The 14,891-nt window shown below is 48.8% G+C and overlaps 1 protein-coding gene across 5 annotated transcripts in view; it reads right to left on the minus strand.

Moving 5' to 3' along the window:
- ARHGEF37 (Rho guanine nucleotide exchange factor 37) overlaps positions 1 to 14,891 on the minus strand; it is a 109,932-nt gene that overhangs the window by 13,036 nt on the left and 82,005 nt on the right. For 4 of the 5 annotated variants that reach the window (XM_036994067.2, XM_036994062.2, XM_036994064.2 and 1 more), the window contains 2 exons: positions 13,464 to 13,618; positions 8,013 to 10,968 (listed from right to left, as the gene is read on the minus strand). In XM_036994067.2, coding sequence (XP_036849962.1) covers positions 10,759 to 10,968; positions 13,464 to 13,618 — 365 coding nt within the window. In that variant the 3' untranslated portion in view covers positions 8,013 to 10,758. Of the gene's footprint in view, positions 1 to 8,012; positions 10,969 to 13,463; positions 13,619 to 14,891 lie in introns of those variants that run through there. The other variant, XM_036994063.2, reaches the window with a different exon arrangement.

The raw sequence follows: 14,891 nt of genomic DNA on the forward strand, positions 1-14,891 counted from the left end.
AGTGGATTACCTCACGTTACCTTCAAATGGCCCTGTGAGTAGTGAACAGAAGCTGTGCTGATTATTATTAATGTGCTGGACTTTCCCAAGCCAGAGGTTCTGCTGAGGCGCCCAGGAGCCCAGAGGTCCCAGGATCGAGCAGCCTCTTCCGTGGCTGGAAGTCCTACCACCACTTCTTGTCTCTCTGACCTAGGGAGCCAGAGTTAGACACAGCCAGCATGCAGCTGGAGGAGGCGGCCCTTCCCCGCCCCCAGCCTGGCTCTGCTTTTACACAGGGCACCTTCCGTCTCCTCTGTGTCTCTGCTCTGGGCCCTGCAGGAACACCCTCAGTTAGCCAAGACTAGGAGCCGCTCGGCAAACCCTTACAGCCACGGACCCTGGAGAGTGACCCACCCAGCTGCCTTCTGCAGCCAAAGACAGTTCCAAGAGCTCCAGGTGGGGAAGGGAAGACAGTACCCTGGCCCAGGGAAGGCAGCAGACGTACTGATGGTCCCAATTTTCCCTGAGGCTGGGCAGCCTGAAGGGCAGAGATAACTGGGGGCCCCATTGGGTCAGTACCTAGTCCTTCCCTGCACCCCTTGCTGTTGAGCAGCATATCAGTCCCTATTCAGTCAGAAAGAGAACGACTCCATGCTTTGAACAGAAGGAATTTAATATAGGGAGGAGGCTACACAGATGAAATATCTTATTATTAATGCGAAGAACTCCAGAGATTAACAACAGCAAAGATACCAGTCCTGAACAGGAGAGACATAGGGAAGAGGTGGTATTATTAGTGCCCAGTATCTCAAGTTACCTTCCATCTGAAATGGAAGTGGCTTTGGGGTGGCAGAAGCATCGCTAGGCCTCTCCATGGACCGGGACGTGAGACTGCAAAGGAGGGGCTGTCCGGTGGGAGCAAGAACCACAGGGTTGACCACGGGAATAGATGCTGCCTGAAACAGAGCTTGGGCTTACCCCTCCTCCCTCCTGCCAGTGCCTCCCATTGGCCAAACGACCAGGAAACCAGAGGGCAAAGGGGCCTGGGAAATGTAGTCCCCTTCAGCCCAGCAGGGAAGGGAAGGAGTGGGAGAGCAAGCAAGCAAATAACTGACTCCTGGAGACACGAGTTACTCAGAAGGGGTGACTGTAACTCCTACACCTATCTGACCCAGCCTTCCCAAGGAGCAGGGCCATCCCAAACCTGTAGCCACTGTTCAGAGAGCTTGTTTCACTCATGGGCCCCGAGGATCCCCAGGCGCGTGAGAGGCAGATGGGCCTGAGAGGGGAACCATGAAATATGCTGGGAACAGATGTGCTTCAAAACCCAATTAGTTAAAAAAAAGTTTAACAGACAATAACTCAGCCCACCTTGGGAGCAAAGCAGGCAGCCTTGAGTGACATGCTCTCAGACCAGGAAGCTGCTATCCTGGGAGGAAATCAGAACAGTGAAATTCTTGTAAATAACCAGGGAGACTAATAAGAAACTGAGTGTTTCTTCAAAGGTATTTAGGACCACTTTTCTCTCTGCCTTACTTGCTTTCTTACCTTGACTGTTTGCGAAGTTCATTCTTTGGCTCCATGAACAAGAACCCCGGCATCATTTTTGGGGGCTTGTCCAGGGTAACTTCAGAGGTGAGTATTGGCATCTGAGCCTGCCTTTTTCTTTCACTCTACTTATAGAAGGAAGCCATCTATGCTGGGAGAAGTCTCCTGAGTGGAGGCCAGGATTCCCCTTCAGAGGCCTCCCCTCGATGTGAGGGCCTGAGGAAGGCCATTCGCACCTGCAGGAGTCCAGGCCGAGGCTGCACTTCAGCGGCTCCTCAAAGGCCCGCGTGTCTGGAATCAGACCCTGACAGCCCAACTGGGTATCCATGAGGAGTGACTCTCTCTCTCTCTCTGTCTCTGACTCCCAGCTTGCTGCTTCAGGCCGCCCTGGCCGCTGGGCGAGGCAAGGATGCTCTTTACTTTACACACTCTCTGTGTGCCTCTAACTTCATCAATTTCATGGAACCTGATGCTCACCACCACAAAGAAGGAGATCTATGCTTCACTCTTACTGTTGACTAAAGGCTGTACTTTTTAGCTCATAAAAATGTGTCTGGGCACCCGTTAGCCACTTAAAAGATGATTAGCCTCGGCTACCAGTCTTAAGTCTTGGGGGAAAGGTCTCCCGGTGTCTGCCGCTCCTTGATCCCCCCACCTCCAGACAGACAGGAATGTCGGGGAGTGGCTGGGCCAATTTCCTACTTTCCTATCCTAATCTGCGGACTCTGAGGGCAGACTGGACTAGTAGACAGTGGTCCTTGGATCTCAGCTCTGGCCTATTGATCTGGCAGTGCTGAATAAACCTCCAGCTAAGGTCTATGTGAGAGCTGCAAATGACCCCTGACCTCTTTGTCTCACAGGTTAGATTTCTTACAGTGGGTGACTAGCGGGATAATTCCCAGGCAGTGGCAGAAACTGGTGTTTGAGAGTGCAGACCCCCTCACAACCCCCTTCATAACTGTCTATGGCAGCCTCTGTCTGAATTTTATCTCTGGCCTTGGAAAAAGTTCCCCTGCTCCCCATTCAAAGTAGTCCTCTTAGGCCTGCACCACTGTCTCCTGTATAATGTAAAACAAGTCTGTAAAGTAATCAAGCTGAAACCTGAGACCAACATGTAAGTGGCTGTATTCTATTGCTCTCCCCTCCTTAGAGGCAGTCATCCTGGGGCTAGGCATTTCCTTTTCTGTGGCCCTAGGGAGCGAAATGGGCTTGTGACTGACCAAGGCTCAGGCAGTGAGAGGTCACCAGTCCCTGCACTTATCGGATAGGCAGGGGCCTCTCAAGGAATGACTAAAGCTCGTGCAGAGAAAACTAGCAAAACTCCCAAAAGACATAAAGTAGGAGCACACTGGTAAGGTCCCACTAAATCCAGAGCTCCAAGGAGGCGACTCTTGCTGAGTGGGAAGGCAAAAGGGGAATCGAGGCAAGGTGCAGGCCACGCTGGTAAGGAGTGGTTAAGTCCAGTAGGCCTGGCAGAGGAGGTGATTGACCACTGTCACCCAGGCTCCAAGGTGAGAGGACGCCCTCACAGAGGAAAGGCCGACCAGGTGTCACACACCTGTCCTTCTCTCGTTTCCCGATGGGAGCTTCCTCTTCAAGGTTAAGGCCAGACATGCCTCTGGCATGCGTTCTGAAGAACTGGGAGAAATTTGATCCCAGACCCTGAAAAAGAAGTGTCTTATCTTCTGCACACAAGCCTGGCCTCAATACAAACTCTCTGATGGAGAGGCTTGGCCCTCTGAGGGAAGTATGCAATATAATAAGGTCATGCAGCTAAATATATTTTGCCACAAGGAAGGAAAATGGTCAAGAGTCCCGTGAAGTACTACCAATATAAAACTGGTTTTCTAAATCCCTTTATTGGAAATCTATTCTACTTATTGGGTTTATCATTATCCTCAAAAATTAGGAAGTTTTTAAACTAAACTCCCTTAAATTCATCTTCTACAGTACAGCTTGGCTTAAATCTTTCAAAGGAAATGCTTAAAGAGAGGCTTGACTTTGTCATGTTTAGTGAAGGTTTTGTAAGTAATCTAGCATGGTTGTTAAGAATGAGTGAACTAAACTGTAGTAACTGAACTTCTTGCAGGGATGCTGAGTTAAGAACATCCCACACCCTGCAAACTTCCCAAGCCTCCAGTATCGATGGACTAGGAAGGAGTGTTTTTCATTGGTATGATCACCTAGCCTCCATTTTTATACCATCTCTCGTTTTAGAAGATGTAATTTGGCATATCAAATCCTTAACCAGTTTTACTCAAAAGGCCTTAAATGATACTATCCAAGGAATAACTCTCCTAAATACTAAAGTTAAACAAATGCGCCAAGCAGTTATACAAAATAGAATGGCACTAGACATCTGAACAGCAGCACAGGTGGGACCTGTGCTATATAATTAAAGTTGTGTGTCGTGTGTACATTCTGAATTATTCACAAAATGTCTCTAATTCACTCCAGGACCTCTGAAAGCAAGTCCAAGCTGTGTCAGGCCCAGAAGTCCCATGGACTACTACAATATGGAGCTGGTTTCCTAAATCCTTTTGAAGCCATAAAACTGCAAATGGTGATGGAAATGGAACCCAAGATAGAAGTGCCCATCTTCCAAGGCCCTTCGACTGACCAGTGATGGAGACCTAGCTGCACCCCTTACTGTGCCCCCTCTCAGCATGAAGCAGCTAGAGCAGTCATCACCCCCTTTCCCCTAGCAGCAGCTAGGGTCTCCATATGCAGAGGGGGTGAATGAGACTGGGACCATGGGTTTAGACAGAGGAGGGTGAGGGCCTCTGGAAAAAAACAAAGCAAGATAATCCATTGTGGGATTTGCTTTGGCCTGCTGGGGGGCCCAGCCTATTTGTCTAACTACCCAAGTGCTGCTTTTCTTCCTCCAGCCCTAAACAAATGATTTGTTGCAACTTAGGCAATGTAGCAAGCAAGCCCAAAACAACATAATAAAATCAGGAGGGATTCCATCTTAAAGCCCAATTAGGTAAAAAAAAGTTTCTTAACAGATAATAACTCAGCTGACCTTGGGAGCAAAGCAGGCAGCCTTGAGTGACATGCTCCCAGACCAGGAAGCTGCTATCCTGGGAGGAAATCAGAACAGTGAAATTCTTGTAAATAACCAGGGAGACTAATAAGAAACTGAGTGTTTCTTCAAAGGTATTTGGGACCACTTTTCTCTCTGGCTTACTTGCTCTCCTACCTTGACTGTTTGTGAAGTTCATTCTTTAGCTCCATGAACAAGAACCCCAGCATCACCCCTTTCTCTTCAGTTCTTCATCCGCTACTGCAAGTTCCTTAGACTGAGCATGTATGTTTTGATCCAACACAGTCCCTGCCACTCCCTAATATCTTTCGCATGGCCCTTCCTCTTATTTGTACACCTGTCCAGCACCCATGGGCATTCAGTTTGACCCCTTGGTGCCTCCAGCCCTCCCTCAGCTGGTAGGGCCCTGCTGCCACCTGGTGGTCACAGTCCACATTTTCTGTCTGCACAGCAGTGATGCACCTGATGTGTCCCATGACCATTCACATCCTGCCTTGTTTTATCTTTTCATCCACTTTGTGAGATCTGGAATTGTACAGATTTTATAGAAGAGAAAACAGGAAAGAGTACGTTCAGAAATTACTGATAAGAAAACAGATCAAAGGGAAACCCTCCTACACTGCTGGTGGGAATGTAAGCTAGTTCTACCATTGTGGGAAGCAGTATGGAGGTTCCTCAAAACACTAAAAATAGAAATACCATTTGACCCGGGAATCCCACTCCTTGGAATTTACCCAAAGAATACAACTTCTCAGATTCAAAAAGACATATGCACCCCTATGTTTATCGCAGCACTTTTTACAATCGCAGCCAAGATATGGAAGCAAAATAAGTGTCCATCAGTAGATGAATGGATAAAGAAAATGTGGTACATATACACAGTGGAATACTATTCAGCCATAAGAAGAAAACAAGTCCTACCATTTGAACAACGTGGATGGAGCTGGAGGACATTATGCTCAGTGAAATAAGCCAGGTGGAGAAAGACAAATGCCAAACGATTTCACTCATCTGTGGAGTATAACAATGAAGCAAAACTGAAGGAACAAAATAGCAGCAGACTCAGAGACTCCGAGAAGACACTAGTGGTTACCAAAGGGGAGGGATGTGGGTGAGCTGGTGGGGAGGGAAGGAGAAGGGGATTGAGGGGTATTATGTTTAGTACACATGGTGCAGGGGGATCACGGGGAAGACAGTGTAGCACAGAGAAGGGACATAGTGGATCTGTGGCATCTTACTACACTGATGGACAGTGACTGCATTGGGGTGTGGGTGGGGACTTGATAATACAGGTAACTGTAGTAATCACATTATTTTTTCATGTGAAACCTTCATAAGACTGTATATCAATCATACCTTAATAAGAAAGAAAGAGAGAGAAAGGAAAGAAGAAGAAAGAAAGAGAGAAAGAGAGAGAGAGAGAGAGAAAGAAGGAAAGAAGGAGAGAGAGAGAGAGAGAGACAGAGAGAGAGGGAGAAGGAAAGGAGAGGGAGAGAAAGAGGGAGAGGAAGGAACGAAGGAAGGAAGGAAGGAAGGAAGGAAGGAAGGAAGGAAGGAAGGAAGGAAGAGGAAGGAGAAAGAAAAGAAAGAAAAAGAAAAGAAAGAAAGAAAGAAAGAAAGAAAGAAAGAAAGAAAGAAAGAAAGAAAGAAAGAAAGAAAGAAAGAAAGAAAGAAAGAAAGAAAGAAAGAAAGAAAGAAAGAAAGAAAGAAAGAAAGAAAGAAAGAAAGAAAGAAAGAAAGAAAGAAAGAAAGAGAAAGAAGGAAAGAAAGAAAGAGAAGGAAAGAAAGAAAGAAAGAAAGAAAGAAAGAAAGAAAGAAAGAAAGAAAGAAAGAAAGAAAGGAAGGAAGGAAGGAAGGAAGGAAGGAAGGAAGGAAGGAAGGAAGGAAGGAAGGAAGGAAGGAAGGAAGGAAGGAAGAAAGAAAGGAAGGAAGGAAGGAAGGAAGGAAGGAAGAAAACAGATTAGCAAGGTTAGTGAATGGAATATTTGGGTTACCAGCTCTCTGTGATGTTGCCAGGAGCAGAACCAGCCCTTTCCTTAACCCCAGCCCAAGGTACTTTAGGCTCTGCCCTACCACCTCAGGTCCTAAGGTGACTCTTACACGCTGGACATCAGGTCCTCATGGAGAGAGCCAGGGGGTCCTTTGGATAAGCCAGAACTCTACAATGAGTACTTTAAGGCCAAGTGTGGAGGCTGGGGACCCTCATCAAACTTCTTCACATGCAGGAACCATGGTAAGTGCATTTGCCACGTGCCTATGGCCAAGTAGGCCTTGAACTCAGGTTTGCTAAGGCCAAGTGCCAGGTACTTCCCACACACCATGCTGCCTCCCCTTGTGCTTTCCCCAATCCTACTTATCTCTCAGAGTTCAGCACCTGCCCCGCCTCCTCCAGGAGGTCTCCCTGACCACTTCAGGACTCCCCTTTGTCTGAACACCTTGAAGCCTGGTCTATAGTACCCCTGGTCCTACCCTGTGGTGCCTGGCAACTGCCTGATGCTTGCACGTCTCACCTCTCCAGCTGGCTGGGAGATTCCTTGGAGGCAGGACTTCCATGTTTCCATCCCCTCTGGGATTTTTATCTATATATATTAAATGTCCTTTACTTGAGGCACATGACAGATGCTCAGGCAGATTCTAGGATGAACCAGAGCTTGCATCCTGAAATACAACCCAGAGGGTCACTCCTCCCTTCAGTTCCTTTAGAGGCCCCCCAGTGCCCTTTACCATGCTGACCTCTCTTGAGCCATCTCTCACTACATACACTCACACCCTGCAACACACATGCACCGGGCTCTAGCTCTAGAGCCTTTTCATTCCCACGACAGTTCCACTTGCCTCTGGGCCTTTGTGTGTGCCCTCCCCTCTCCTTCACCCAACCCTGGTTGCCCACTGGGACTCAGCTTGCCTATCACTTCTTTTAGGAAGCCTTCCCTAGCTCCCAAGTCTGACTCAGGGGCTGGCCCCTCCCCTGGGCTCCAGAGGCACCTGTTAGTTGTGTGTGCCCTCCCCCCTCCTTCACCCAACCCTGGTTGCCCACTGGGCCTCAGCTTGCCTATCACTTCTTTTAGGAAGCCTTCCCTAGCTCCCAAGTCTGACTCAGGGGCTGGCCCCTCCCCTGGGCTCCAGAGAAACCTGTTAGTGCCCTATTCTAACACGTAACAATTCAAGCCATTCTCCATGTAACTGACTGTTGACTTGTCTGTCTCCTTCACTCCACTGGGATTTAGGAGGACAGCATCCTGATCTGCCTGATTTCTTGCTGTATCTCCAGCAGCTAAGGCCAACTCCTTAGGCACCAAGAGTGTGCAACAGACACTCATTAAATGAACACATGAATTAATGTACCATTTTTACATATAGCAAGTATGCGGCGAACAAATGCCCCTCTGGGCCATCTGACTATCTAGTGGTTAGAGTCACACAAATTCCGAGACATTCACATCTTCAACGTTCTTTATTCTCAGTAGTTCACATCAGCTATCCACCAAGCCAGAGCCCATCATAGTACCAAGAATTCGTTCCTCTTTCCTTTGATATTGTAGTCTTGTCCTCATGTTGGGGTCCGAAAGGTTAAAGAGGTCTTACTCCAGAGCAGGGAGCAAGGAGCACCCTTGTGAATTAGTCTTCAACTCTTGCAAGTCTTGTTCAGTTCACAAGCAAATACCTTAGCAAGTTTAATGCATGACAGGCAGACAGTGAAATAAATAAGACACAGCGCAACGATTCTAGGCATTTGGGAGGGGGAAAGGCACATTACCGAGTCCCCTGGAGAAAATTCAAGCCATTCTCCATCTTCTCAATATGCATTTTCTCACCCTTCAGTGGCTTTTAATCTCATCGCCCAGTCTATGGGAAACCATAACCCATGTGTTACGGAATATATTTTTATTTCACCCTCATGAGATAGATTTGGTTCCAAGTGTATTTCAGTTTTCTCCCTTATGCCTATAAGAACATCCAATTTTGCTCAGGTCCCTTTTAATGGCACTTAATAAACATACATCTGGGACCTGACAGGCTGTCCTATTTCAAATCACCCCCAAAACTGGCTGTTCAAAACATCTAAGCTAGTACAAAGGTTGGACGCGGCGTGTCCTAGCTTACAGCCTGTGGCCGTTTCTGATCCCCAGCCTATCTTGTCTAGCACTGCGTGTCTAGCGCAGAGGTCCCTAACCCTGGCCACACATTAGCAGCACGTGGGGGAGCTTCCTGAGTTCCTGAGGCCCAAGCCGTACCCCAGGCTAATTACATCAGAACCTCTGGGTGGGATCCTGGCGTCCATCACGGCTGAAAGCTGCCGGTGACTGCAGCGAGCGGCCACACCGAGAAGCCCTGAGCTAGGGTTCTAGCCCACAGTAGAGTCTCAGTGAGTACCTGTGGAATCCACAAATGCATTTCCTATTTTATCATCTGTTCCCCTAAGCTTCCTATTTGTATTATAAATCGGAGCAGGAAAGAGAAAGGGAAAGGACTCAAGAGCACCTTGTTAAGTGAATTTGGTGCCAGGAAGGGGATTGTGGGACTGAGTTGCTCTTGCATTATGCAGGCTTCATGCTTTCACAAGCCCAGACAAGGTGAGTTACAGACTGTATCTGTTTCTTAAAAGCCCTCCAAAACCCAGAGCTAATAGCTTTGGCTCTATAGTTACAATAACATAGAAATGTTCTTGGAAATAAGTCTATACTGCTGCCTGCTTTCACATACACTCTCCTTGGGTTGGTTCCAAAATTTGTGATTTCTATTAAAGATCATTCTGGATCACCTTTTCCCTCTTCTGTGAATCTTGAAATTTATCTTAGCCCAAAGTGACAACCTAGAGATGATGTCCCAATAGGAGCTATACCCAACACTGCCCCAAGTGGGTTAGTCTTCCCTGAACAGGAACTGTTTTTCAATTTCCAGGTTCTAGAAAGGAATGACATTAGGTTTGACCTCACCAAGTTCTAGAGACTGGCTACCTAGAATGCAGCATTGAGAAGGATCCCAAGGTAGATCCTGGGTTTATGGGAAGGACACCATGCTGATTAATGACATCTGCCATGGAAAGGGGCTGGGAAACAGCAGTATGATGCTCCCATTTGCAGCCAGGGCCAGCTGATGCTGGGGCCACCCTGAGACCACATCCAGGCACATCCTGCTACTGATGGCAATTTATATCATACGTAATGATTTGCAAGGAGCTTTCATATCTTAGCCTCATGTTAATCTCACCACAGCCCTATGAGTTAGTCTTTATGGATGGGAAAAATCAGGCTGTGTCCTATGTCCAAGGTCCCAGAGCCAACTGGCATCATGTCCATTCTTGCCTCCAGGCCCTCAGTGGCCTCCTGAAACCACAGGTGTTTCCCCTTCTTCCAGAAACAGAAAAACAAGCCATTGCCTAACCTTCTCCACCCAGCAGGCTTTTAGTCATCAGCTTCACAGAGTTTTCTCTATGATTTGCATACCCTTTGTCCCTTAGTCCAGAGAACACAGGAGCAGTGTAGAACTGCTGCCAGAAGTCTCACACACCCTCAAAATCCCCTCTTCTCTGGAACTGCCTCTGACTTTTCCTACACACATTCCAGACCTGTGACTTAGTCACACCCACCCCTAGGTCCAGCCAAGAGTCTCCTGGGAACCTCTTCATTGCCCTGACAAGTCTCACTCCCCTTCTAGGGCTCCCAGGAGTTCACTGCCCAAGATGGTTCCACTCCCAGCATGGAGAAATAGCCGATGACTGGTCAGCTATGGTGCCTCCTGATACCACAGGTAGGAAGTAAAGTGTTAGGGCCCACAGTTCTGGTTCTCCAGGGCCCCTCCCTGCAACCACACAGCACACAGGTACCATTCACCTGGGCCACCCACTCCCATGACCAGGCCTGGATCTGGGCACAGGTAAGATTGGCCAGAAGCCATGGCAAAGCCTAATCAGCTAGACCGGCCATCCAGGGTGTTGTGACTTCAGATAGGAATGACCTCTTTATGTAGACATGAGTGGGCCTGGCTGGAGCCTTTTGTGCCCACCAGCGCCAGGCACTCTGCAAAGCCCACCCACCTCTTCCAGCTGCCCTCTGGGTGGCCTTCACCCCACCCTGGCCTGATCTCCCTTTCCACCCCCACCTTCTCTTTGCTTCCTCTCCCTTGCAGGGTCACAGCCTCTAAGCCTCCCCCCTCCCTCGGCAACATGGGCTCAAGGAGGGCACCTAGGAGGGCAGACTCCAACCCCACTGAGCTGGGCCTGGGGCCCTAGCCAGGAAGCTGGAAGGCACGTAGCCCCTCTGCCCGTTCACTTCCACCAGGCTCCACTCTGGGTTCCCCTTCTTGTCCTGGGCTTCCAAGACAGTCACTGGCTGACCTGCCTGCAGACTCACTTCATGGCTGCTTCTGGCCACAAAGGGGTACATTGCCACCACCTGAAACATATGAGAAGTGACAGAGATATGGTCGGGAAGGGAAGACAAAGCCAACCCAGAGAGGCTGCTATCCTGCTGGTTCCCACTGCTGGATAGCCATAGCCTCCCAAGCATGTCTGTAAGCCGCAGACGACAGCTACTCCTGCTACTTCCACCACTCATACCTGCTATAAGGCAGGCTCTGTCCCAGCACTTCACCTGGTTTTGATTTTCACAATTCTATAATTCTATTTGCTGCATTTTTCAGATAAGGAAATTGAGACTCAGAGAAGTTAAGGAGCTTACTCAAAATCACACAGCAGTGAAGCTAGGCCTGTCTGACATCAGAAGGGGTCTTCTCAAGCCACTGCTGCCATCTCACTAAGCAGCAGACCCAGCACCCTCTCCCCGTCTCCCTCCCCAGATCTGGGGGTGTCATCTACTCAGGCCAGTTTCCCAGACTAGAGTAGAAATGGGACTGGGAGACTTGGTTACTATTTAGGCAAAGACACTGAACTAGAGAAAAAAATTGGAAAGGGCATTTACTAGACTAATATTTCACCTTTCTTGGTCTCAGTTTCATCAAATGGGAATGCTATCCTCCCCTCCAGGTAATTGTGGGAATGTAATGAATGAATGCCTGTGCCAGGCACATAGTAAGGGCTCAGCAAATGTGGCTGCTTTGACTATTTTTACTGTTGTTATTGTGGCCAAGGCTCAGGAACAATCAGGAGCAAGGGTGAACTGGGATGGGCCCACGTGAGTTCCGCTGAGCAGCCCCACCAACAGAAGCAGCAGCTGAGGTGTCTGGGTGGGCGGACAGCTGAGCTCACCTCAGAAGCCCCTGGGGGATCGGGTGGGGGTGTGCGGCGGGGATGATGCTTCCCAGAGGCCCTGCCACACTGGCTGGAGCTGGAGCTAAGCTGGGTGGCCAGGCCCTCTCCCGGGATTCTCGTGGGTCCTTCACTGACTGGAGGATATCCAGCAGGAGGCAGCCCTGATGCATTACTTCTGTCAAATGGTGCAGGCACTGGTCTGAAAGCCTTCCTGGGGCTGTACCCGGGAAGCCTCCGCAGCCTTCTACACGGCCTTCACCCAGGCTCCTCCGGCCGCCCTGGCCTGAGGCATCCCCCGTAGTCACTGCAAGGCTCCGGTGGGGGCTGCCGCCCCTGTCTGGGTCCCTTCTTATCTGTCCCCTGTGTACCCTCTCCTTTATAACTGAGTGCATCCTCCATTTACTGCAGTTCACATATGTCCAGCCTGCCTTTTCCATCTCACCCCATCCTCACAGCAACCCCACTGAGCTTCTTCCCCCTCGAGGACTCCGTCCATCCCAGCAAAGCCAAACCCTTCGATGGCTTCTCATCCCTTTCTTTGTTTTGAGATATAATTCACATAGCATAACATACACCCTTTTAAAGTAGATGATTCAATAGTTTTTAATATGCTCAAAAGGCTGTGTGACCATCCCCACTATCTAATTCCAGAACATTTTCATCACCCCAATAAGAAACCACACACCAGTTAGTAGCCACTTCCCAGCCCTCTACCCCCTGGCCCCTGCCAACCACTGATCTTTCTGTCTCTATGCATTTGCCTATTCTGGACATTTCATATATATAGAATCATATAATATGTGGCCTTTTGTGACAGACTATATGTGACAGCATGGATTGTCACTTCATTCTCTTTTGTGGCTGAATAACATTGAGTTGTATGGCTAGACCACATTCTGTTGATCTATTCATCAGGTGATGGACATCTGGGTTGTTTCTACTTCTTGTCTGTTATGAACACTGCTGCTGTAACATGCTGGTGCTTGCTTCTCATTGCTTTTAGGATAAAGACTGGCACCCTCACAGAGGCCACAGCCCTGCCGGCCTGGCCCTGCCCCACTGTCCCAGCCTCAAGGCTTCATTCAGTTCCTCTCACGCCCTGTCTTCCCTGTCACTGCACGTTTGTGTTTGCCACAAGGCACACTTTCTGGAGAGCTCTTCCCATCTGGAAGGAGCTGTCCAGCACACCCCCTCCTAGCCACCCTTCAACTCTAAGAATAAGCACCATTCTTCTCAGAAAAGCCTTTCCCGAACCTCTCCCTCATCTGGGGCTCTGGCAATTATCACCGCTAAAAGTCAACAATTATTCATGATTATTTTATTACTTGCTGTTTTTCTGACTCCCAAATTATCAATGTGAGGAGTCAAGGACCTAGATTACTTTTGCCCATCATTATATTGCTCATTTAGCACATGCCTGGCAAATATTGAGTGAGTGAATGAATGAATGAATGAATTGCACTTGCCCTCCTAATGGGAAGCAAGCGGTATTATTCTCTGTTATTGACAAGGCAGGAACAGGAGGCTCCTTTCTCTGGCCCCACCCCTGGCCAGGACCCTGATATGGCCACTGACTGAGGCCCTGCCTAACAGGGTGGTAGCCCCTCCAGATAGGAGGAAAATCAAAGCCCCACTCCAGGTTGCCCTGGGAGGCAAGCCCCCACCCTCTCCCAGACTCACCTGGGTCACGGTCAGGACAGAGACTGGGGCTGGAGTGGGCTCTGGTGTTAGACATTGAGAGTTCTTGCCAGGCTCCACTTGCCCTCTGAGCTCCTCCTTACTCAGGAAGACTTGGTACAGCTCCAGTTTCCTAGCTGGCACGTAACCACGACATCCTACAGGACACACAGAACATCATCTGGCTCTGGACCACCTTCCCCATCTCTTTTAGTGGTAGAGGAAGTCACCATTTATGAATGTGAATGCCTCCAACACAGCTTCACAGCACTGAAGGACCTGAAAAGGTCACCTAGGAACCTCACAAACCCAGCCCTACCCCACCCCGCACTGTTTCTAGTTTCTGCTTGCACACCTCCAGTGACAGGGAGCTCATTCCCTACTTAGGCAGCCCACTCCGCTTTGAACAGCTCTGACAGAGACAGCAAGTTCTTTCTTGGACTGGTGTGAAAACTGCTTTCTTGATGCTGGCACCACTGGTCCCCTTCCCCTCTAGTGGAGGCCTGGGCCAAGGCTGCTTCCCCACTCCAGGGCAGCCTTCCCCAGAGGGCAGAAATTGCCCTTTTCTCCTCCACGTGCCACCAGGTCCGGCTTGTGTAACAGCTCCTCCAGTGCTGCCCTGGCTGCTGTCATTATGAATAGCCATCACTTTCCGAGAGCTTGATAGGTACCACAGCTGGCATTTCCTTATGTGGTCTCCACATCAACTCTCCAGGTTGGTATTGTTAATGCCACTTAATGGCCCTGGCTGAGCCAACTGAGTTCAGAAAGGCCCACAGTCATGCAGGTTAGGGTGTGGCAGTTGGGACCCAAACCCAGTCCTCTTGAACCCAGGAGCCTTGCTAGAATCCCCATTCAGCTGGTTTTCTTTTTTCTTTTTTAGTATCATGAACATTATGTTTACTAGACTCCCCCATCATCAAGATGCCCCCAGATACCCCATTGCAGTCACTGTCCATGAGCATAGTAAGACACTATAGAATCCCTACTTGTCTTCTCTGTGTTGTCCAACCCTCCCTTTGAACCCCCTCCCACATTATACATGCTAATCGTAATGCACGCTTTCTTTCCCTCTCCCCTAATCCCTCCTTTCCCAACTATCCACCTCAGTCCCTTTCCCTTTGGTAACTGTTAGTCCATTCTTGGGTTCTGTGAATCCGGTGCTATTCTGCTCACTCATTTTCTCTTGATTCTCCTTCTCAGAGGTTAGTAAAATCATCTGATACTTGTCTTTCTCCAGCTGGATTATTTCACTGAGCATAATACCCTGTAGCTCCATCCATGTTGTTGCAAATGATAGGATTTGTTTTCCTCTCATGGCTGAATAATATTCCATTGTGTATATGTACCACATCTTCTTTATCCATTCATCTACTGATGGACATTTAGGTTGCTTCCATTTCTTGGCTATTGTAAATAGTGCTGCGACAA

Source organism: Manis javanica, chromosome 1 (genome assembly GCF_040802235.1).
Source record: "Manis javanica isolate MJ-LG chromosome 1, MJ_LKY, whole genome shotgun sequence".
Taxonomy (NCBI): domain Eukaryota; kingdom Metazoa; phylum Chordata; class Mammalia; order Pholidota; family Manidae; genus Manis; species Manis javanica.